Genomic DNA, 23668 nt, shown 5'->3' with positions numbered 1-23668 from the left:
ATGACCGCAGAATTCCTCTCCCTGCTTTGCCTCGGTGAGTCTCCAGGACTGGGACGAATGGGCTTGGGCTGGTGAGAAAAACTCGTGTGGGAGTGGCAGTCCAGGTGGAAATGCGGTGTGTGGAAGTAATGACTTCCAGGCGTTGCACACCTGCGGTGGGTGGGTCTGGGCTGTGGGTTCTGTGAGTTCTGCCGCCCATATGCAAGCGAGGAGGAGGCCGCGCTGCAGAGACACGGGGACAGACTCCGCTGGGAAATGCAGAGCTGAGGTGGGGTCTCGGAGTCTGCATCCACTAAATACCGCAGTACTGCCATCATCCTCCGTCGGAATAGAGGAGGGCTGGGCTTGGGGATCTACAGGGTGCAAGGCTGTGGGCAAAAAGACAATTTTCTTCTCTCTCTCTCTTATTTATTTATGTATGTATGCATTTATTTATGAGACAGAGTCTCACTCTGTAGCCCAGGCTGGAGTGCAATGGCGTGATCTGGGCTCACTGCAACCTCCATCTCCCAGGTTCAAGCGATTCTCCTGCTTCAGCCTCCCGAGTAGATGGGACTACAGGTGCAGGCCACCACACCCGGCTGACTTTTGTATTTTAAGTAGAGACGGGGTTTCACCATGTTGGTCAGGCTGGTCTCGAGCTCCTGACCTCAGGTGATCCTCCCGCCTCGGCCTCCCAAAGTGCTGGGATTACAGGGATGAGCCACCACACCTGGCCCCAATAAGACAATTTTCTGACCAGCTCGATTCTTAGGCTGATTTTAACCATCCTCCAATTGAACCTGATGTATTCAGACAGAACTCACTGTGAAAAGGATGACCTGGGTTATAATCTCGGCTTCACTACACAGAAACTCTAGGGTTGACCCAGCAGAGCTCCACCTCCCTAAGGCCCCAGTTCCTCCCTGGTGCACGGGGGGGTGCGGTGGACATCGACGTGCTTCATCTGCTTCAGTTCCTTCCTCCTTTTCTGGGTGCAGCCCTTCCTTGTGGGGTAATGCTCGTCTCCTACACACATTTGCACCTTAGATGAGCTTTTTTTTTTTTTTGACAGAGTCTTGCTTTGTCTCCCAGGCTGGAGTGCAGTGGTGTGATCTCAGCTCACTGCAACCTCCACCTCCTGGGTTCAAGCGATTCTCCTGCCTCCGCCTCCCGAGAAGCTGGGATTACAGGCACACGCCACCACGCCTAGCTAATTTTTTGTATTTTTAGTAGAGATGGGGTTTCACCATGTTGGCCAGGCTGGTCTCAAACTCCTGAACTCAGGTGATCTACCCACTTCAACCTCCTAAAGTGCTGGGATTACAGGTGTGAGCCACTGCACCCGGCTATTTGTGCCTTAGAGATGACTATCGGGTTCATACCCAAGCCTCCAGCTGCTGAGCACAGTAAGCTGGGCAACCAGGAGACTGACCTCATCCCCCAATGGCTGCCATACCAAAGTACTACAAGCCTGGTGGCTTAAAGGAATTAGAATTGCTTTAAGTTGGGGAGATGAGAAGTCTGAAACCAAGGTGTTTGCAATGTTGATTCCTTCTGAGGACTATGAAGGAGCATCTGTTTTATGCCCCTCTTCTAGTGATGGCTGACAATTCTTGGCTTTTTTTTTTTTTTTCTTGAGGCGGAGTCTTGCTCTGTCACCCAGGCTAGAGTGCAGTGGCATGATCTTGGCTCACTGCAACCTCCACCTCCTGGGTTCAATCAATTCTCCTGCCTTAGCCTCCCAAGTAGCTGGGATTACAAGCATGGGCCACCATGCCTGGCTAATTTTTGTATTTTTAGTAGAGACAGGGTTTCACCATGTTGGCCAGGCTGGTCTCGAACTCCTGACCTCAGGTGATCTGCCCGCCTCAGCCTCCCAAACTGTTGAGATGACAGGCGTGAGCCAGCGCTCCCGGCATTCTTTAACTTGTAGATGCATCACTCCAATCGTTGGCTCTGTTTTTTTTTTCTTTTTTTAGACAGGGTCTCAGTTGCCCAGGCCAGAGTGCAGTGGTACCACCATAGCTCACTGCAACCTCAACCTCCTGAGCTCAAGCAGTCCTCCCCGCAGCCTTCTGAGCAGCTAGAGCTACAGGTGCACACCACCATGTTGGACTAATTAAAATAATTTCTGTTTTAGAGATGGGGTCTTGCTATATTGCCCAGGCTAGTCTCCAACTCCTGGGCTCAAGCAATCCTCCCCACTAGCCTTCTGAGTAGCTAGAACTACAAGTGTGAACCACCATGTTGGGCTAATTAAAATAATTTTTTTTTTGTAGAGATGGGATCTTTCTATATTGCCCAGGCTAGTCTCCAACTCCTGGGCTCAAGCAATCCTCCTATCTTGGCCTCCCAAAGCACTATGATTGCAGCCTGACCTCTCTGCCTCTGTCTTCGCATGGCCATCTTCCTTCTGTGTGTCTCTGTCTCTCTTTTTCTCTTCTTGTAAGTTATATTGGATTAGATACCCAGCCTACTCCAGTATGACCTCATCTTAGTTTAATTAATTACATCTGCAAAGATCAGACAATGCTATTTTCAAATAAGGTCACATTCGCAGGTCCTGGGAGTTACAACTTGAACTTCTCTTTTCAAGAAACACAAATCAGCCAGGTGTGGTGGCTCACGCCTGTAATCTCAGGACTTTGGGAGGCCCAGGCGGGCAGATCTCTTGAGGTCAGGAGTTTGAGACCAGGCTGGCCAACATGGTGAAACCCCGTCTCTACTAAAAATACAAAAATTAGCTGGGCATGGTGGCAAGGACCTGTAATCCCAGTTACTCGGGAGGCTGAGGCAGGAAAATCGCTTGAACCTGGGAGGCAGAGGTTGCAGTGAGCTGAGATAGCACCACTGCCCTCCAGCCTGGGTGACAGAGGGAGACTCCATTTAAAAAAAAAAAAAGAAAAAGAAAAAGAATATGGGAATTGGTCTGGGTGCAGGTAGCTCACACCTGTAATCCCAGCATGTTGGGAGGCCAAGGTGGGAGAATCGCTTGAACTCAGGTGTTCGAGACCAGCCTGGGCAACATCGTGAGTCCTCATCTCTACAAAAAAATTTAAAAATCAGCCAGGCGTGGTGGTGCATGCCTGTAGTCCCAGTTATTTGGGAGGCTGAGATGGGCGGATCACTTGAGCCCAGGAGGTTGAGGCTGCAGTGAGCTGTGACTGCACCCTGGCACTCCAGACTGGGCCACAGAGTGAGACCCTGTCTCAAAAAGAAAAAGAATATAGGAATCACTGTTTGAACAGACGATGGGTGGATAGCAGAGATGAGATGACATGAGTCTAAAAGCGGGATTTGGGGAGGGTCTCAAAAGAGAGCCTGAGTCCTGGGATGCCCTGCCCACCCAGAGGCTGTTTCCTACCTGCCAATCCCAGCGAATCTCGCTACCAACGCAGCTTCGGTCCATCGTGAGGCCTCCACCTCATTCCTCTGTGGTGAAGCTTGGTGGGGGGTCACGTTCTGTATCGGCACCTGTGTCAACAAGGAACCAATGTCCTGAGACACTGTCATGGCTCTAGAGAATTTCTACCTAAACTCTATGTAACTTCACCCTGAAACAAGCCCCATGACTGACATCCCATTTTCCACCCAAGTTTAAGACGCTCCCTTCTCAGCGGGGAATGTAGAGAACAGAACACAGAAGAGGGAGGGGATAACGTAAGTGGAAACCAAAGCTAAAGTGAGGAGAGTATTTGGGACCAGAAGACACGGGGAAGGGGGAGCAGATTCTCTCTATTGGAATTGAGCAAGAAAACCCTCCTCTCGGCCAGGCGCGGTGGCTGATGCCTGTAATCCCAGCACTTTGGGAGTCCGAGGCGGGTGGATCACGAGGTCAGGAGATCAAGACCATCCTGGCTAACACGGTGAAACCCCGTCTCTACTAAAAATACAAAAAAATTAATTAGCTGGGCGTGGTGGCGGGTGCCTGTAGTCCCAGCTACTCAGGAGGCCGAGGCAGGAGAATGGCATGAACCCGGGAGGCAGAGCTTGCGGTGAGCCGAGATCGCGCCACTGCACTCTAGCCTGGGTGACAGAGCGAGACTCCATCTCGAAAAATAAAAATAAAAAATAAAACCCACCACTCTCACTCCACGATAAAATAACCTTTGCATTATTTAAGTGGCAAGGGTAAAAACTGCAATCAGGCCGGGCGCGGTGGCTCATGCCTGTAATCCCAGCGCTTTGGGAGGCTGAGGCGGGTGGATCACTTGAGCTCAGGAGTTTGAGACCAGCCTGGGCAACATGGTGAAACCCCATCTCTACCAAAACAACAACAACAACAACAACAACAAAAATTAGCTGGGCACGATGGTGCACACCTGTAGTCCCAGCTACTCTGGAGCCTGAGGTACGAGTATCGCTTGAACCCAGGGGGTGGAGGAGGTTGCAGTGAGCTGAGATTGCACCACTGCACTCCAGCCTGGGTGACACAGCGAGACTCTGTCTCAAAACAAAACACTGCAATCACAGAAAATACCAGAAAAAAGCATAGGTGAATGTTGAACAATTTCTAGATGGTGAAAGGATTACTCGTGAAAGCAATTCAATACATCAGAAAAGGTTGCTGGGCCGGGCGCAGTGGCTCACGCCTGTAATCCCAGCACTTTGGGAGGCCAAGGCGTGTGGATCACCTGAGGTCAGGAGTTCAAGACCAGCCTGGCCAGCATGGTGAGACCCTGTCTCTACTAAAAATACAAAAATTAGCCAGGCGTGGTGGCGGGTGCCTGTAGTCCCAGCTACTCGGGAGGCTGAGGCAGGAAAATTGCTTGAACCTGGGAGGCGGAGGTTGCAGTGAACTGAGATCACGTCATTGCACTCCAGCCTGGGCAACAGAGCAAGACTACATTTCAAGAAAAAAAAAAAAAAAAGAAAGAAAGAAGAAGTTGCTGGAATTTTCTCCATACACGTAGCTTCTGAATGACAAACAATGGAACAAAAGTAAGAGGTAAGTCTGGGGAGATAGCTGCCAAAAATATATACATATATGTAATACATATATTTAACATATGTATTATATGTAATATGTGTACATATACTTAATACATTTATTATATATAATACATATATACATTATATGTATATATATCTCAGACCTATAACGAGCTAGTCATACGTTCTCTGCTGGATTTGTACTCAAGGACAAGCACATAATTTTTCTCTCATTGAGATTTCTCTTCCAGGGCTGTGTCTGGGCTACGAAGATGAGAAAAAGAATGGTGAGTTTTCTCCTGCTTAAACTTTATTTATTCCTGCATCCCACGCTTCATGACCTTTTCCTTTAATCGTCTGAATTCTAGACTCAAATTAACTCTGAATTGTTTCCAGAGAAACCGCCCAAGCCCTCCCTCCACGCCTGGCCCAGCTCGGTGGTTGAAGCCGAGAGCAATGTGACCCTGAAGTGTCAGACTCATTCCCAGAATGTGACATTTGTGCTGCGCAAGGTGAATGACTCTGGGTACAAGCAGGAACAGAGCTCGGCAGAAAACGAAGCTGAATTCCCCTTCACGGACCTGAAGCCTAAGGATGCTGGGAGGTACTTTTGTGCCTACAAGACAACAGCCTCCCATGAGTGGTCAGAAAGCAGTGAACACTTGCAGCTGGTGGTCACAGGTGAGAAGGGCAGATGTACTCTTTGATGCACACATTTCTTTGGTTTTGCTTTGCTTTTTTTTTTTTTTTTAAAGACAGAGTCTTGCTGTGTCTCCCAGGCTGGAGTGCAGTGGCACGATCTCGGCTCACTGCAAGCTCTGCCTCCTGGGTTCAAGCAATTCTCCCTCCTCAGCCTCCCAAGTAGCTGGGACTACAGGCGCCCGCCACCACGCCCGGCTAATTGTTTGTGTTTTTAGTAGAGATGGGGTTTCACCATGTTAGCCAGGATGGTCTCCATCTCCTGACCTTGTGATCCACCTGCCTCGGCCTCCCAAAGTGCTGGGATTACAGGCGTGAGCCACTATGCCTGGCCTAATTTTTGTATTTTTAATAAAGACAAGGTTGTATCATATTGGTGAGGTTGATCTCAAACTTCTGACCTCAAGTGATCCATCTGCCTCGGCCTCCCAAAGGGCTGGGATTATAAACGTGAACCTCCGCACCCAGCCTTTTTTTTTTTTTTTTTTTTTTTTTGAGAGGGAGTCTTGCTCTGTTGCCCAGGCTGGAGTACAGTGGCATGATCTCAGCTCATTGCAACCCCCACCTCCTGGGTTCATGCAATTCATCTGCCTCAGCCTCCCGAGTAGCTGGAACTACAGGGGTGTGCCACCACACCTGGCTAATTTTTGTATTTTAGTAGAGACAGGGTTTTACCATGTTGGCCAGGCTGATCTCGAACTGCTGACTTCAAGTGATCTGCCCACCTCAGCCTCCCAAAGTGCTGAGATTACAGGAGTGAGCCACTGCGCTCAGCTGCTTTTTTTTTTTTTGACAGAATCTCGCTCTGTCACCCAGGAAGGAGTGCAGTGGCATGAACACAATTCACTGCAGCCTCGACCTCCCAGGCTCAAGCAATTTTCCCACATCAGCCTCCCAAGTAGCTGGGAGTACAGGCAAGCACCACCATGCCTGGCTAATTTTTAAATTACTTGTTGAGACAGGATCTATGTTGCCCAGGCTGGTCTTGAACTCCTGAGCTCAGGTGATCCTCCTGCCTTGGCCTCCCAAAGTGCTGGGATTACAGGCGTGAGTCACCAAAGCCTGCCTGATGCACGTATTTCTTTTCCTGTCATGGGACATGGCTGGGGAAGAAGGAATCTAGGAGACAAAAAGATAGATGCAGGCCAGGCACGGCGCAGTGGCTCATGCCTGTAATCCCAGCACTTTGGGAGGCAGAGGTGGGCAGATCACTTGAGGTTGGGAGTTCGAGACCAGCCTGGCCAACACGGTGAAACCTCACCTCTACTTAAAATACAAAAATTAGCTGGGCGTGGTGGCAGGCGCCTGTAATCCCAGCTACTAGGGAGGCTGAGGCAGGAGGAGAATCTCTTGAGCCCAGAAGGCAGAGGTTGTAATGAGCTGAGATTGTGCCACTGCACTGCAGCCTGGATGAAAGAGCAAGACTCCGTCTAAAAAAAAAAAAGAAGAATAAGGATAGATGCAACACCTTCAGTGTGGAAATGGGAACCAAATGTGGGGCAAGATTCTCATCAGGGATTCTGAGAGGGTCCCAATGATGTGGATGTGGGAGGGTGGTGTAGAATATGGTCAGTTAATAGAAAATTGGGGTATGGTAAGACTGACAGACCAAGTGATGATTGCCATGGAAAAGATGGTCTGTTACAGTTCCCAAGCGGAGGAGGAAGGCTATACTGGGCTGGGGGGGGGGTATGGGGGGAAGCACCAGGGTCAATAAGGGGCAGAGGGAGGAGGAAGAACTGTGGATGAGAGCTTTGATTGTATTTTGTGGGGAGAACAAGATTAGAGTTGGCCAGGTGTGGTGGTTCATGCCTGTAATCCTAGCACTTTGGGAGGCCTAGGAGGGCGGATCACCTGAGGTCAGGAGTTTGACATCAGCCTGGGTAACATGGCGAAACCCCATCTCTACAAAAATACAATAATTACCTGGGTGTGGCGGTGTGCACCTGTGCTTTCAGCTACTTGGGAGGCTGAGGCACGAGAATTGCTTGAACCCCGGAGGCAGAGGCTGCGGTGAGCCAAGATCGTGCCACTGTGCTCAAGCCTGGGTGATAGAATGAGAACCTGTCTCAAAAAAAAAAAAAAAAGAAAAGAAAAGAAAAGAAAGAAAGAAAAAGAAAAAAAGAATTGGCTTTGGGGTATAGAGGCTGTCCCTGGTTGTCTAGTTCTTGGACCTGGGGTGATTAGGAGAGGACAACATTGACCTTGAGTGTGAGAGCCCCATAATGAAGGTGGTTGAGAGTGTGGGCTCTGGATCTATTGGCTTGCATTTGAGGGACATCCTTGAGGACAAGTTGTTTACTGGCTCTAGAAATTAACTAACCCTACGAGGGGAGGTCCCACCAAGGGCAGCAAGGCCCCAAGATGTTAAAGCATCAAATGCGGAAGATGAAAGACATGGCTAATACGGAGAGATGGATGAGATAGTCCCCAAGTGCAGTAGAAAATGGAAAAGCCCTGGCCCTTCTCTTTACCTCCATTGCCTTGTCCTCTTCAGGATCACTCCCAGAACCTTTGCTCTCAGTCAATGTAGACCCTGGGATGACTCCAGGTCTCAGGACACTTCGATGTCTCACTCCATACAATGGAACCGAATGTATTGTAATTGCTCTGCTGAAAATGGGGATCCAAGAACCATTACAAGTCAGGCAAGTAAGAAAAAACCAGACTGATTTCATGCTCTGGAATGTGACAAGTAATGACAGTGGAAACTACAGCTGTGTGTATTACCTGAGCAACTCATCACACTTGGCCTCCTTCCCCAGCAACAAGCTGGAGATCTGGGTGACAGGTGAGGATAGAGTGATAACACTGGCATTTGACATGTATCCAGCATTTTCTATGTTCCTGTCTCCACGACAGGTAACTTGCCTCCACTAACTCATTCAGTCTTCACTTCCTATGAGGGTGGTTGTGTTACTAACTTCTTTTTGCTTATAGAGATTAGGGGACCTCCCCGGTGTCACAAAAACAATGAGCTTCACAGTTGCTATTCAGACATAAATGAAAATTTATATTTCTTTATGCCAGAGAAGGAAAGCCAGAAAGAGTGTCCAGTGCTCTATGAGGGATGTAGGAATGGCAAATAATGGATTGTGGAGCTAAGAGATCCCATTGTGTGGAAAAGTATGGCAGGCAAGGTGCAGGTAACTGAAAAAAAATGATGAGGACCACAGTGAGAAGATGCACATGGGAGGATTGTAACATAAATGACTTGAGATCCCAAGGAAGAGGGATAAAGAATAATTTTGCATCACTTTCATCTACCCATTTATCTACCCACCCATCCATCTATCAACCCACCCGCCCATCTACCCACCTACCAACCCATCCACCCTCCTACCCACTCATTCACCCATCCATCCACTCACTTATCCATCTATCCATCAACTCATCCATCCATCCATCCATCCATCCATTCATCCATCCATTAATCCATCCAACCACCAACCCTTCCATTCATCTGTCCACCCACCCCTTCATCCATCTATCTACCTACCTACCCATCTATTTACCCAGCCACTCATTTGTCCATCCTTCCACCCATTCATCCACCCATCCACCCTTTCACCCATTCACTCACCCCCACCCACCTATCCATATATCCATCCATCCATCCATCCATCCATCCATTCATCCATTCATTTATTAGTCACTAAACAATACCTCTCAATTGACCACAGTTGCTTCCAGTAGGTCAGTCCTGCCATATCATGGGAAATCCCTGGAGAGACTTTACAGTCATCAGTGTAGTGTAGAAGTAGCCGTGGGTCCACACCAATGACTTAGCCTGGGCTTGGGGCATGATGAGTAACTGAATACTTAATGTTTCACCTCTGATTTACCCTCTTTCTGAGGCTCTTGATCAATGATACTCCAACAAGGTGCTCATCACTTTGATATTGATTTTAAATTGTATTCCCCATAACTCGTTCTTGTAGTCTTAAGAATTTTTGCACCCACACTTTAGCCCTAAAAGCCTGGCGATTATTTGCCATTTCCCAATTATGTTCTCTGGCATATCATCTATGTTTCCTGATTTCTTCACCTCTATCGCAGCTGTACCATTACATCACAAGACAGGCTATAGTATCAACTTCCAGTGGTTGATTTTCCAGGTCAGCCTTCCATATACAATCTGTTTGCTGCTTTGCAAATCACTTTATTATACTACTTTTTACTTTTTTATTATACTACTTTTTACTTATTACAAAATGGGCATATAAATGCTTCCATTGCAAAAAAAAATTAATGCAAAATACCTGGCACAAAAATAGCTGCCCATTCACCCTACAAATTCAGATACTTTGGTAGATCCTGAGCATATTGTAGGAACTGAGACAGACCAAGTCTCTGGCCAACAGGAGCTCACATTCTTCTTTGGAAGAAAGAAATAAATAAGAGCAAGCTATCAGAGTAATTAAAAAACACATTATAGATGGAGAATAACTGTGAGAGGCATTGTATTAGTGATCTATGGCTGCATAACAAATTACCACTAATTTAGCAGCCTGAAACACCTATTTATTATCTCACAGTTGATGTGGGTCAGGAGTCCAGGCACAGCTTAGCTGAGTCCTCTGCTTTGGGTCTCATAAGGATGCAATCAAGGTGTCAACCAGGGCTGTGTTCTCATCTGGCTCATCTGGAGGCTTGACTGGGGAAGGGTCCATTTCTCCACTCCTGTGGTTGATAGCAATATCTGGTTCTTTATAGCTGCAGGATTCATGCTAGACTGATTCTGCAGCACTTGCAAAAAGAGAGATTGAGAGAGAGAGAAGAAAGAGAGAGCAAATGCCCTAGCAAACAGAGTTTTATGTAATGTAACATAATCAAGAGCATAACATCCCATCACCTTTGCCATAGCTATTGGTGAGAAGAAAGTCACAGATCTCCACACTCAAGGTGAGGGGATTAGACAAAGGCATGAACACCAGGAAGCAGGGCTCCTGAGTCTCCTGATTGCCCCCTTAGGGTCTATCTGCCACAAGCATGAAGGATGAGAATGACCCAACCACACCGATATCTGGAGAACAGCCCTCCAGGGAGAGAGAGCAGCAAAAGCAAAGTCTCAGAAGTGTGAGTGTTCCTGGAATGATTGAGACACAGAAAGGAGGACACAAGGCAGGGCCTAGAGCATCTAGGATCTTGTGGGTGTTTGAACTGGTCCTAGAGTCTGCTTTGAAAGAACAGGAACCCACTGATGAAGTTGAGCTGGAGGATGGCATGATTTTATGTATATGCTTGAAGGGTCACTGGCTGCTTTTTTTTTTTTTTTTTTTTTTGAGACAGGGTCGCACTCGGTTGCCCAGGCTGGAGTGCAGTGGTGCGATCACAGCTCACTGCAGCCTTGACCTCCCAGGCCCAGGTAATCCTCCCACCTCAGCCTCCCAAGCAGCTGAGATTACAGGCACATGCCATCATGCCCGGCCTCTGGCTGCTTTTGGAAAATAAGGGATTAGATGTAGTAAGAGTTGGTGCATTTCAGGCAATATGACTTTTTAAATTTAAAAATATCAAGTTGACAAATGAAGATTGTATATATTCAAGGTATACAATCTGATGATTTGATCCACCTGTACATTGTGTAATGATTATCATGGTCAAATTAATTAGCACATCCATTGCCACCATGCTGAGCACCTGAACTTCTTCATCTTAGAACTGGAAATTTATACCCTTTCATTAACATCTCCGCATATATCATGCTAAACAAAATAAGCCAGACTCAGAAAGACAAATTCTGCAGGATCTCACTCATATGCGTAGTCTAAAAAAGCCAAACTCACAGAAGCAGAGAGTATACTGGTGGTTACCAGGGACTGGTGAGTAGGTGATATTTTATTTTATTTCATTTTATTTTTATTTTTTATTTTTTTTTTTGAGACGGAGTCTGGCTCTGTCGCTCAGGCTGGAGTGCAGTGGTGTGATCTCAGCTCACTGCAAGCTCTGCCTCCCAGGTTCACGCCATTCTCCTGCCTCAGCCTCCTGAGTAGCTGGGACTACAGGCGCCCGCCACCACGCTCGGCTAACTTTTTGTATTTTTAGTAGAGACGGGGTTTCACCGTGTTAGCCAGGATGGTCTCGATCTCCTGACCTTGTGATCCGCCCGCCTCGGCCTCCCAAAGTGCTGGGATTACAGGTGTGAGCCACCGCGCCCGGCCAAGTAGGTGATATTTTAACTTAGACTAAATGGTGCCACTGTGGAGATAGAAATATAGGCTGGGCGCAGTGGCTCATGCCTGGAATCCCAGTATTCTGAGTGGCCAAGGCAGGTTGATCACTTAAGGCCAGGAGTTTGAGACCAGCCTGGCCAACATGGTGGAACTCCATCTCTACTAAAAATACAAAAATTAGCAGGGTGTGGTGGCAGGCACCTGTAATCCCAGCTACTTGGAAGGCTGAGGCAGGAGAATCTCTTGAACCCGGGAGGCGGAGGTTGCAGTGAGCTGAGATCATGCCACTGCACTCCAGCCTGGGTAACAGTGCAAGACTCAAAAAAAATAAAAGAAAGAAAGAATTTGGGTGAATGGGTGTTCTTTGTCAAGATAGAGAAGACTGGCAAGGAATCAAACTGGAGGGGGCGTTAGCAGTGTCATTCATAAATATTTTTGTTATTAAAAATACTATCAAACTCCAGGAGTATTAAGAAGAGTAATCTGAGGCTCTGTCCAGGCTCTGAGGACCCAGGGAGCATCTAGGGAATGGAGAAGCCATTCTCTTTTCTGCTTCCCAGAGAAGAACAGGAAGTCTATAAGCAGGACATGAGGACTCCTGTCCCCAAGGTTCCTGTATGATTAGTGTAATTCCTTTTCTTCCCTCCTATTTTCTAGATAAACACGATGAACTTGAAACTCCCTCAATGAAAACAGGTAAGATAATTAGAAAGGAGATGTTTTTCCCAATGAGATCTGCTTCATGATCACCTTTGCTTAAAGTGCACAAGGAGAACTTTATTTTTATTTATTTATTTGTTTGTTTGTTTGTTTGTTTTTTGAGATAGAGTCTCACTTTGTCACCAAGGCTGGAGTACAGTGGCACAATCTCAGCTCACTGCAACCTTCGCCTCCCGGATTCAAGCAATTCTCCTGCCTCAGCCTCCCGAGTAGCTGGGACTACAGGCGTGCGCCACCACACCCAGCTAATTTTTGTATTTTTAGTAGAGACGGGGTTTCACCATGTTGGCCAGGCTGGTCTCGAACTCCTGACCTTGTGATCTGCCCGCCTCAGCCTCCCAAAGTGCTGGGATTACAGGCGTGAGCCACCGCACCCGGCCTATTTATTTTTTTGAGACAGAGTCTTGTTCTGTCCCCCAGGGTGGCGTGAAGTGGCACAATCTCAGCTCACTGCAACCTCCACTTCCTGGGTTCCGGGTTCAAGCAATTCTCCTGCCTCGGCCTCCCGAATAGCTGGGATTACAGGCACCCACCACCATATCCAGCTCAGTTTTGTTTTTTGTTTTTTGTTTTTAGTAGAGATGGGGTTTCACCATGTTGGCCAGGCTGGTATCAAACTCCTGACCTCAAGCAATTCCCCCGCCTCGGCCTCTCAAAGTGTTGGGATTACAGGCGTGAGCCACCGCACCCGGCCTAGAAGAACTTTAAAGCCCATTTTCTCAATGTTATTGGGGAAACTGCTGTGTTTTGGGGGGTGGAGGATGAGGGGAGATAACCTCTAAAGTGCTTCCGGGTTCTGAAGAAGCTGGTGTGTAAAGCAGCACAGAGTGTGTTGTTTGCCGTATGACATGATGAAAAACTAGGGTGGGATTTGGGGAATAATGGGGGTGAATTTTTCAGTGACCCATTTGGGGAGTAGGACCAGGACCTACGCAGAGTAGGTACTTCGGGAATATATATAATCAAGAGTTTGTTATAACTCTAAAATTCTCAAAAATAGGTGAATATTGAATTTTTTTTCTAATGTTGCTTATTCATTAACAATTGACTAAGATTCTGTCCTCAGAGTTTCTCATAAAAATTAGAGCTGTTGGGCCAGGCGAGGTGGCTCACACCTGTAATCCCAGCACTTTTGGGAGGCCGAGGTGGGCGGATCACCTGAGGTCAGGAGTTCGAAACCAGCCTGGGTAACATGGTGAAACCCTGTCTCTACTAAAAATACAAAAATTTGCTGGGCGTTGTGGTGGGCGCCTGTATTCCCAGCTACTCAAGTGACTGAGGCAGGAGAATTGCTTGAACCTGGGAGGCAGAGGTTGCAGTGAGCCGAGATTACACCACTGCCCTCCAGCCTGGGCAACAGAGTGAGACTCTGTCTCAAAAAAAAAAAAAAAAAAAAAAAAAATTAAAAAAAAGTTAGAGCTTTTGGCAGCATTCGGCTGAAACAGGAGCTCATCCAGACTTTAAGGGCCAAATGCAGAATATAAATTGGCATATAGATGCTTAATCATCCTTCCTTTCAGCAAGTCATAATCTTCCTGCAACCTACTCCAAAGAGCCAAAGTTGCTGAAGGTTGTTGCTAGCAGTCTGTGCTGGTATAATCAGTTTTTAAAAAGGTATCCTCCAAAGTGTTCTTGCAAGATAACTATTTGAAACGTTTTTATTCCATGATAGTAGGCTTGGGAAATGTCTGCTACCGTAGCACTATGTACACAATTCACATCAGGAATGTTTTCTAAGAAAGATATGAAATCTAATGGGAGAGAGGAACACAGAAGTATCAGAAACAAGGTGGGAGATCTAGTGAGGTGTGAGGGGGAGGAGGAAGAAAAGCTTTTCTATTTTGAGCTCTTGTATCATTTATTTTCTTTCTTTTTTTATTGATATATAATTCACAGTCCAAAAATTCACCCTTGTAAAGTGTCCAATTCACTGGCATTTTGTATGTTCATGAGGTAGTATAACCATCACCACTACATAATTCCAGAACATTCTCATCACCCTAAAAGAAAATCTTGTACCCATTAAGCAGTCACTCCTCATTTCCCACTTTCCCACCAGGCCGTTCCAACCATTCATATGCTTCTCTGTGTCTATGATTTTGTCTATTCTGGACATTTTGTGTAAGTGGATTCATACACTATGTGATCCTTTGTGACTAGTTCCTTTCTCTTCAGCATAATGTTTTCAAAGTTTGTCCGTAATGTAGCATGCATCAATGTTTCATTTCTTGTCATGGTGAAAAGCATCGTATTGTATGGATAGACCACATTTTGCTTATCCATTCTTTTTTTTTTTTTTTTTTTTTTTTTTTTTTTTGAGACGGAGTCTTGCTCTGTCTCCCAGGCTGGAGTGCAGTGGCACAATCTCAGCTCACTGCAACCTCCGCCTCCCAGGTTTAAGTGATTCTTTTGCCTCAGCCTCCTGAGTAGCTGGACCTACAGGCACCTGTCACCATGCCTAGCTAATTTGTGTATTTTTAGTAGAGAGGGGGTTTCACCATGTTGGCTAGGCTGGTCTCGAACTCCTGACCTCAGGTGATCCACACGCCTCAGCTTCCCAAAGTGCTGGGATTACAGACTTGAGCTACTGTGCCTGGCCCCATTCTTCTTTTGATGGACATTTGTGTTGTCTGCACCTCTTGGCTAAAGTGAGTAATGGTGCTGGAACACTGTGGTGGGAGTATCTGTTTGTCTCCGCGCTGTAAATTATCTTGGGTATGTACCTAGAAGTGGATTTGCTAGGACATATGGTGACTATTATGTTCAACTTTTTGAGGAACTGCCAAATCATTTTCCATTGTGGCTGTATCATGTTATATTCCTTCCAGTAATATATGTGGGTTCCAATATCTCCACATCCTTGTCAACACTTACTTTTCTTTTTTTAAATTATAGCCATCCCAGTGGGTATTATATAATTTCTTAAAATGTACTTTTTGAGTTCAAATTTGTATCATCACAATTCTAAACAGAATAAAATATCTTTGCCGGGTGCAGTGGCTCACGTCTGTAATACCAGGACTTTGGGAAGATAAGGCAGGAGGATCACTTGAGCCCAGGGGTTCAAGACCAGCCTGGATGACTTGGTGAGATCCCATCTCTACAAAAAATACAAAAATTAGCCAGGCGTGGTGGTGTGCATCTGTAGTCCCAGCTACTTGGGAGGCTCAGGCAGGAAGATCGTTTGCGCCCAGGAGGTTGAGGCTTCAGTGAACTGTGATTGCGCCACAGCACTCCAGCCTGGGTGACAGAGCGAGACCCTGTCTCAGTAAATAAATAAAATAAAAGTAAAATGTCTGTAAGCACAGGTATAATGTCCCCAGCCTGTATTTATATGCCTAAAACACACTAGAAAACGACTCTATGTTCAATCGCAATGTAGAGAATGAAGATGAATTTTATCTTCACACAAGACTTGGCTTTCTTTCTGGTGCCTGTGCCTCCATTTATGCCCCGTGTCAGGCTGTATCTTGTTGCTCACGCTGACTTTAGTAGCGTAGCAAGTTATGATTTATTCTGGCAATTTGCAAATACTGATGCGAAATTTGGCCAGGATCTGTGGACATCTCAGGGTGAACCCAGTGCAGCTGATTATGGGGTCATATGAAGATGAGAATTTTGCAATAATGTACTTCTCATTTCTAGTGAATTGCTGTGTGAAAGATACTGTAGGCTGGAAAAGGGGAGAACAGAAAGGACGAGGCAAGGCTGCTGTTTCTCTGCTTCCATCTGGGGAAACTGAGAGTCCAGGAGCAGCTGTTCCTGACCTGTTTTCATAAGTCCTTGGAGATGCACTGATAGAATTGTTGCTTATGGCCGGGCATGGTGGCTTATGTAATCCCAGCACTTTGGGAGGCCAAAGTGGGCAGAACACTTGAGCTCTGGAGTTTGAGACCAGCCTAGCCAACATGGTGAAAACTCATCTCTACTAGAAATATAAAAAATTAGCGGGGTGAGGTGGTGGGCGCTTGTAATCCCAGCTCCTTGGGAGGCTGAGGCAGGAGAATTGCTTGAACCCCAGAGGTGGAGGTTCCAAAGCCAAGATTGTACCACTGCACTCCAGCCTGGGAGACAGAGTGAGACTGTCTCAAAAGAAAAAAAAAATTGTTGCTTTTGAGGGGTTCTCTGATTCAGCTCCACCAGAAGCAGGCTCTTAGACAGCATTAGTGTGAAAGTGACATTTTATTTTATGTATTATTTATTTAGTTTTGAGACAGAGTTTCGCTCTTGTTGCCCAGGCTGGAGTGCAATGGCGTAATCTTGGCTCAGTGCAACCTCCGCCTACCAGGTTCAAGAGATTCTCCTGCTTCAGCCTCCCAAATAGCTGGGATTACAGGCATGCACCACCACGCCCAGCTAATATTCTATTTTTAGTAGAGATGGGGTTTCTCCATGTTGGTCAGGCTGGTCTCGAACTCCTGACCTCAGGTGATCTGCCTGCCTTGACCTCCCAAAGTGCTGGGATTACAGGTGTGAGCCACCACGCCTGGCTTGAAAATTACATTTTAGGGAGTGGGGAAGAAGGGCTGGGAGGAAAATAGATTAAACAAGTGTGGGATATCTGTGTCCCTCAGATGGTATCTTTGGCTCAATCCTGCAGAAAGCAGTGGAGACAGAGAAGGTCAAAGACCGGAGGCTAGGGAGCTGGGGTCTTCACAGCAGTCAGTGGCAGTTTGCCCCGGGCATGTAAATTCCAAGGCATTTGGAGTTCTCCCAGGCAGTCCCCCAAAGAAGAGATATAAATGTTCACTTTGGAAAGGGAAAGAAGCCACAATCTAGAATGCATAAAAATGGGAAAGGGATCTGGGGAACATGGGTTGAGGAACATTGACAGAATCTGTTACAGAGAGAGATGGGTGTGGGTGGAATATTGGGTGAAAAAAAATCATCATTATACCTACAATCCCATTATCCTACACAATGAGTCAGTTTCTAGACAGTGCTTTAAAGCCAGGGTTTTTCATCATTACCTAACTCTTCAAGTTAGATATTATTAGCTCTCTGCCCCCTCCTTATATTTAACCAAAAAATAACGTATTCCAGAAAGGGAAGGGAACATTTACAAAGTCAGGAGGTAGGAGACCCAGTACTAGAACTCAAGTATGTCTTGTTTCAAACTCTCCACTCCTTTTGCTGCTCCCTGATGATCAGCTCAGAAAGAACCTTATTTCAGGGAGGGGGATAGATAGATAATTAGATGTGATAGATAATAGGTAAGTAGGTAGATAAATAGATAACTAGATATGATAGATTAGATAGATACATACATGATAGGTAGATAAGTAGCTAGATATGATGGACAGATTAGATAGACAGATGATAGGTAAGTAGGTAGATAGATAACTAGATACAACAGGATAGATAGATAAGTAAGTAGATAGATAACTAGATATGATAGATTAGATAGATAAATAGATGATAGGTAAGTAGGTAGATAGATACAGATAGATTAGCTAGCTAGCTAGATGATAGATAACTAGATATAATAGATAAGATAGATGATTAGATAGATAATTAGATATGATTGATAGATACATTAGATAGATGATAGATTAGATAGATAGATGATAGGTAACTAGTAGCTAGATAAAGCTAGCTAGCTAGATAGATAGATATACAGATACACGGATAGATACATAGATACCTAGATAGGTGATAGAGTTGCAAGATAGAAAAATTAGATAAGTAGGTAGATAGATAGATAGATAACTAGATAGAATAGATTAAACAGATAATAGTAGGTGAATAGACAGATACATACAGATGATAGATGATAGAGAGATGATACATAACTGGTTATGATTGATAGATACATTAGATAGATGATAGATTTGGTAGCTAGATGATAGGTAAGTCGGTAGATAGATAAGTGATAATTAGATATGATAGGATGGATAGATTAGATAGACAACAGGTAAGCAGGTGGATAGACAGATAAAGATAGATACATAGATGCCTAGATAAGTGATAGATTAACAAGATAGAAAAATTAGACAGACAGATAGTTAATTACATGATAGGATAGATAGATTGGATAGGTGATAGACAAGTAGGTAGATAGATAAGTCATAATTAGATAGGATGGATAGATTGGATAGATGATAGGTAAGTAGGTACAGAGACAGATAAAGATAGATAGGTAGATAGATAATAGATACCTAGATAGATGGTAGATAGATTAGCGAGATAGAGAAATTAGATAGGTAATTCTCTATATATAGATATGTAGAAATGCCAACGCAAACATAGCGAACCAAGTAGGGGAAGTGTCTGGATGGGAGACCCTCTGTTGGTGCGGAGGACCGGGCGTGTGAAGCATCTCAGACTTGGCTCTGTAATGTGACCACAGACCATTGCACACCTAGGAAAAATTCTCAGACTCAAAGCACACTAACAAAGATAGCGGGGGTCTTGGTGAAGCCCCTCTCTGGGGTCTCACTTCTATAGTTGCTCAACTTTTTTCCTTAATCACGTTTCTGCTACTTACTCCTTAAAGTCTCACGACTTGTGTTTCTTGAATCTAAAGTGCCAAGAAAAACAAAAAACAGGGGGAACTGCATGGACTCTGTCGCCTAGCTTTAGTAACAGGTTGCTCTCTCTTCCTCAACGCTGTGAGCTTTGGACACAACCCTTGTTGTAATCCCAGGAGTCACACGGGAATGCATGCCCTTCACCAGTGGGAGGGAAATAATTGTACTACCCTGCAGGGTTGTTGTAAGACTTTAAAACGCTATGATGTAGACTCGCATGGCAATATTGCTCAAGAACTAGTTTTTTTGTTTGTTTTGTTTTGTTTGATTTTTTTGTTTTTGTTTTTTAATTGGTAGAAATTTTATCTCCTGAGAGGGATGCTTTTTTGAGTTGGAGTCTTGGTCAGTCGAGTGTATGATGCAGTGATGCGATCTCGGCTCACTGCAACCTCCACCTCCCAGGTTCAAGCAATTCTCTTCTCTCAGTCTCCTGAGTAGCTGGGACTACAGGCGTGCGCCACCATGCCCAGCTTATTTTTTATATTTTTAGTAGAGACAGGGTTTCACCATGTTGGCCAGGCTGGTCTCGAACTCCAGACCTCAAGTGATCCACCTACTTCACTCTCCCAAAGTGCCAGGATTACAGGCGTGAGCCACCGCGCCCGGCCACTGGTCATTCTTTTCTACCCTGGTCTAACCCTGTTCTTATTAGGAATCCTCCCTGAATTCTCCCAGCTGATCCCTTGTCGTTCTGGTGTCTTGGGGAATCATGTCTCCTTCAGAGAGCCCCACCCCTCCCCACTCTAAACGCCTTCCATGCCCGTGTCACTGCTGTTCATTACCTGGCATCAACGAGCTCATTGAAGTGTGTTTGAAGTTGGCTGGGCATGGTGGTCTGTACTCCCAGCTACCCTGGAGGCCGAGTGAGGAGGACCACTTGAGCCCAGGAATTCGAGTATGATCGCACCACTGCACTCTAGCCTGGGCAACAGTGGGAACTCATTGGCACATCTGGGATTGGCATCCTGAGCTCCCATCTGTGACCTCCCTCCTCTCCCCTCTTCTCCCCTCCTCTCCCCTCCATTGCCCTCACCCTCTCCCCATAATCTTCACATCCCATCCTTTCACGTCTCTCTCTCTCCTTTAAAAAAAGAAAAAGGAAATATGTTTGAAGTTAAGAGCTGAGATCATGTCTGTGTTAGCCAGGGTTTTCCAGAAAAACAGAACCAATAGAACATATAGATATAAGCTGGGTGTGGTGGCTCACACCTGTAATCCCAGCACTTTGGGAGGCCGAGGCAGGCGGATTGCCTGAGGTCAGTAGTTCAAGACCAGCGTGGCCAACATGGTGAAACCCCGTCTCTACTAAAAATACAAAAATTAGCCAGGTGTGGTGGTGGGCACCTGTAATCCCAGCTACTCAGGAGGCTAAGGCAGGAGAATTGCTTGAACCCGGGAGGCGGAGCTTGCAGTGAGCCGAGATTGCACTATTGCACTCCAGTCTGGATGACAAGAGTGAGACTTTGTCTCAAAAAAAAAAAAAAAAAAAGAACATATACATGTATATACATATATGGAGAGAGAGATTGATTTTAATGGATTGGTTCACGTGATTGTGGGGAGCTGGCAAGTCTGAAATCTGCAGGGCAGGCAGGCAGGGGATCCAGGGGAGACTTGATATTGCAGCTTGAGTCTGGAGGCAGAATTCCTTCCACCTTGGGGGACGTCAGTCTTTTCTCTTAAAGTCTTAAAGTCTTCAACTGATTGGATGAGGCCCACCCCTATGACAGTGGGTCATCTGCTTTACTCAAAGTCTATTGGTCGAAATGTCCAGCTCCGAGGAAGTTCCAGCTCCAAGGTGGGAGATCCAGGCTTGGAAGCCAGGCCATCTGTCTGGCTTCTCTTAGCTTTTCTGCTCACCCCTATCAGTGGATTTCAGACAGTGATTACACAGACAGAAGTGGTGGCTCATGCCTGTAATCCCAACTACTCGGGAGGCTGAGTCAGGAGAATTGTTTGAACCAGGGAGGTGGAGGTTGCAGTGAGCCAGGATCACACTCCAGCCTGGGTGACAGAACACGACTCCATCTCAAAAAAAAAAAAGTGTGTGTGTGTGTATGTATATATATATATATATATATATATATATACACACATACACACACACATTTATATATATACACACATATATATACTTTTAAAATATATATATATATATACACACATACATATATATATATGTAGCACCTGGAACAGAGCTGGCTCACAATAAATGATCAATATCATTGCTATGCACCAAACATTCCCTGGGAATTTTTGGAATTTCCTATGTGCCAAGCACTGTTCCAGCCCTTTCTATAGGTACTGACCCACCATCCAATAAAGTAGCTACTGCTGCTATCCTCACTTTACAGATGGAGAAACAGAAGCTTGGAGAAGATTAAGGAAATTCCCCAAAGCAATAGGAAATTCCAGCTCCGAGGTGGGAGATCCAGGCTTGGAAGCCAGGCCATCTGTCTGGCTTCTCTTAGCTTTTCGGCTCGCCCCTATCAGTGGATTTCAGGAGCCAGGCTGATTCCCTGACCTGCTCTTCCCCCTCCAGACACCAGAACCATCTTTGTCGCCATCTTCAGCTGCATCTCCATCCTTCTCCTCTTCCTCTCAGTCTTCATCATCTACAGATGCAGCCAGCATGGTGAGCTCAGAGAATGCAAAGGGAGAGAGGGGGAGTGAAGGATTTTCTCGGTAGGTAAATTCCTCCTGCATTTTTTGTAGGTTCATCATCTGAGGAATCCACCAAGAGGTAGATGCTTGGCATAGCTCATGCTCCACTTAGTTCCCATGTCATTCTCAAGGGAACCCATTGGCACATCCGGGATTGGCACCCTGAGCCCCCACCCCAGCCCATTCTGTGACCTTCCTCCTCTCCCCTCTTCTCCCTTCCTCTCCCCTCCATTGCCCTCACCCTCTCCCCGAAATCTTCACATCCCATCCTTTCATGTGTGTCTCTCTTTCAGAACCAGCCATTCCAAACTTCCGGAGCAGGAGGCTGCCGGTAAGGGACAGGGGAAGTTTAAGGGAATCACCGGATAGAAAGACTAAGTTCTGACTCCTGCAGCTGAGAACTGATTTTTTTTTCCTTTCTCACTCAGAGGCAGATTTATCCAATATGGAAAGGGTATCTCTCTCGGTGAGTCCTCCCGCTTAGGAGTCCCACAAGAGCTCCCTCACCACAATGGGCTGGTCGTGTGTGCCTCCTGGTTAAGCCCATATAGAAATATATACTGTTTATCACCCATGTGGTCTTAGACAAGTCACGAAACTCCCCTAATGGGAACCAAAATCTCCATTTAAAAGGCTTATGCATGGGCTGGGCGCAGTGGCTCACGCCTGTAATCCCAGCACTTTGGGAGGCCGAGGCGGGCGGATCATGAGGTCAGGAGATCGAGACCATCCTGGTTAACACAGTGAAACCCCATCTCTACTAAAGATACAAAAAATTAGCTGGGCGTGGTGGTGGGCGCCTGTAATCCCAGCTACTCAGGAGGCTGAGCCAGGAGAATGGCTTGAACCCGGGAGGCGGAGGTTGCAGTGAGCCGAGATCACGCCACTGCACTCCAGCCTGGGCGACAGAGCCAGACTCTGTCTCAAAATAAATAAATAAATAAAAATTTTTAAAAAATGAAAAAAGGCTTACACAGATCCATTGATGTCACAGGCATAAAGGGTCATAACAACAGAAAAGAAAAAGAAATGCATCTGGTGTGACCAAGGACCTGGATTTTAAATTAAATTTAATTGTAATTAACTTAAATGTCAATAGCCATGTGTGGCTAGTGGCTGCCATATTGAACACTCAGTTCTAATATTCATCTGTTTTCTCCAAAGACGGCAGACCCCCAAGGAGTGACCTATGCTGAGCTAAGCACCAGCGCCCTGTCTGAGGCAGCTTCAGACACCACCCAGGAGCCCCCAGGATCTCATGAATATGCGGCACTGAAAGTGTAGCAAGAAGACAGCCCTGGCCACTAAAGGAGGGGGGGTCGTGCTGGCCAAGGTTATCGGAAATCTGGAGATGCAGATGACTGTGTGTCCCTTGCTCTTCGTCCATATCAATAAAATTAAGTTTCTCATCTTAAAAAGAAATCTGACTTATTTATGGATTATTCATGCCCAAGAACCCCACCATACTCTTTCTACCCCACTTTTCCTCCTAGGACAATTCAAGGAAATAATAAATAATGATTGACCAGCTATCCAGGAAAGAATGTAAGAATTATTGAGCATCTCCAGGAAGCACAACAAGCAAAAAAGACAATGGCCGGGCTCACGCCTGTCATCCCAGCACTTTGGGAGGCCGAGGCGGGTGGATCATCTGAGGTCAGAGTTCAAGACCAGCCTGACCAACATGGTGAAATCCCATCTCTACTAAAAATACAAAATTAGTTGGACGTGGTGGCGGGCGCCTGTAATCCCAGCTACTTGGGAGACTGAGGCAGAAGAATCGCTTGAACCCAGGAGGCAGAGATTGCAGTGAGCTGAGATGGCGCCATTGAATTCCAGCCTGGGCAATGGAGTGAGACTCCATCTCAAAAAAAAAAAACAAAAACAAAAAACGCCCAGAGCTGCAAACTCCTAGACCAGAGGGCAGAAAACAAAAGGACCAGAGAGTAACACGTCCAGCTTTGT

At 46.0% G+C, this 23668-nt stretch overlaps 1 protein-coding gene across 1 annotated transcript; it reads left to right on the top strand.

Moving 5' to 3' along the window:
• Positions 1-23125, top strand: VSTM1 (V-set and transmembrane domain containing 1). The gene is made up of 9 exons (XM_063701196.1): positions 1-34; positions 5166-5201; positions 5311-5595; positions 12447-12485; positions 21582-21674; positions 21755-21782; positions 21997-22034; positions 22132-22169; positions 22868-23125. Exons 1-9 carry the CDS (start codon positions 1-3, stop codon positions 22985-22987), a joined length of 711 nt encoding a protein of 236 aa, XP_063557266.1. The 3' UTR covers positions 22988-23125.
• Positions 23126-23668: the final 543 nt, after the last annotated feature.

The sequence above is a fragment of the Gorilla gorilla genome, chromosome 20, assembly GCF_029281585.2.
Source record: "Gorilla gorilla gorilla isolate KB3781 chromosome 20, NHGRI_mGorGor1-v2.1_pri, whole genome shotgun sequence".
NCBI classification, from domain to species: Eukaryota; Metazoa; Chordata; class Mammalia; order Primates; family Hominidae; genus Gorilla; species Gorilla gorilla.
The sequence above is the reverse complement of the archived record's forward strand: the minus strand, read 5'-3'. Positions and strand labels throughout refer to the sequence as shown.

What these genes read in the sequence shown, in the direction of transcription:
- VSTM1 (XM_063701196.1), top strand. Translation starts at nt 1, where the DNA reads ATGACCGCAGAATTCCTCTCCCTGCTTTGCCTCG. An exon ending in CGAAGATGAGAAAAAGAATG is followed by an intron (nt 5,202 to 5,310) that starts GTGAGTTTTCTC and finishes AATTGTTTCCAG; the next exon opens with AGAAACCGCCCAAGCCCTCC. An exon ending in CTTGCAGCTGGTGGTCACAG is followed by an intron (nt 5,596 to 12,446) that starts GTGAGAAGGGCA and finishes CCTATTTTCTAG; the next exon opens with ATAAACACGATGAACTTGAA.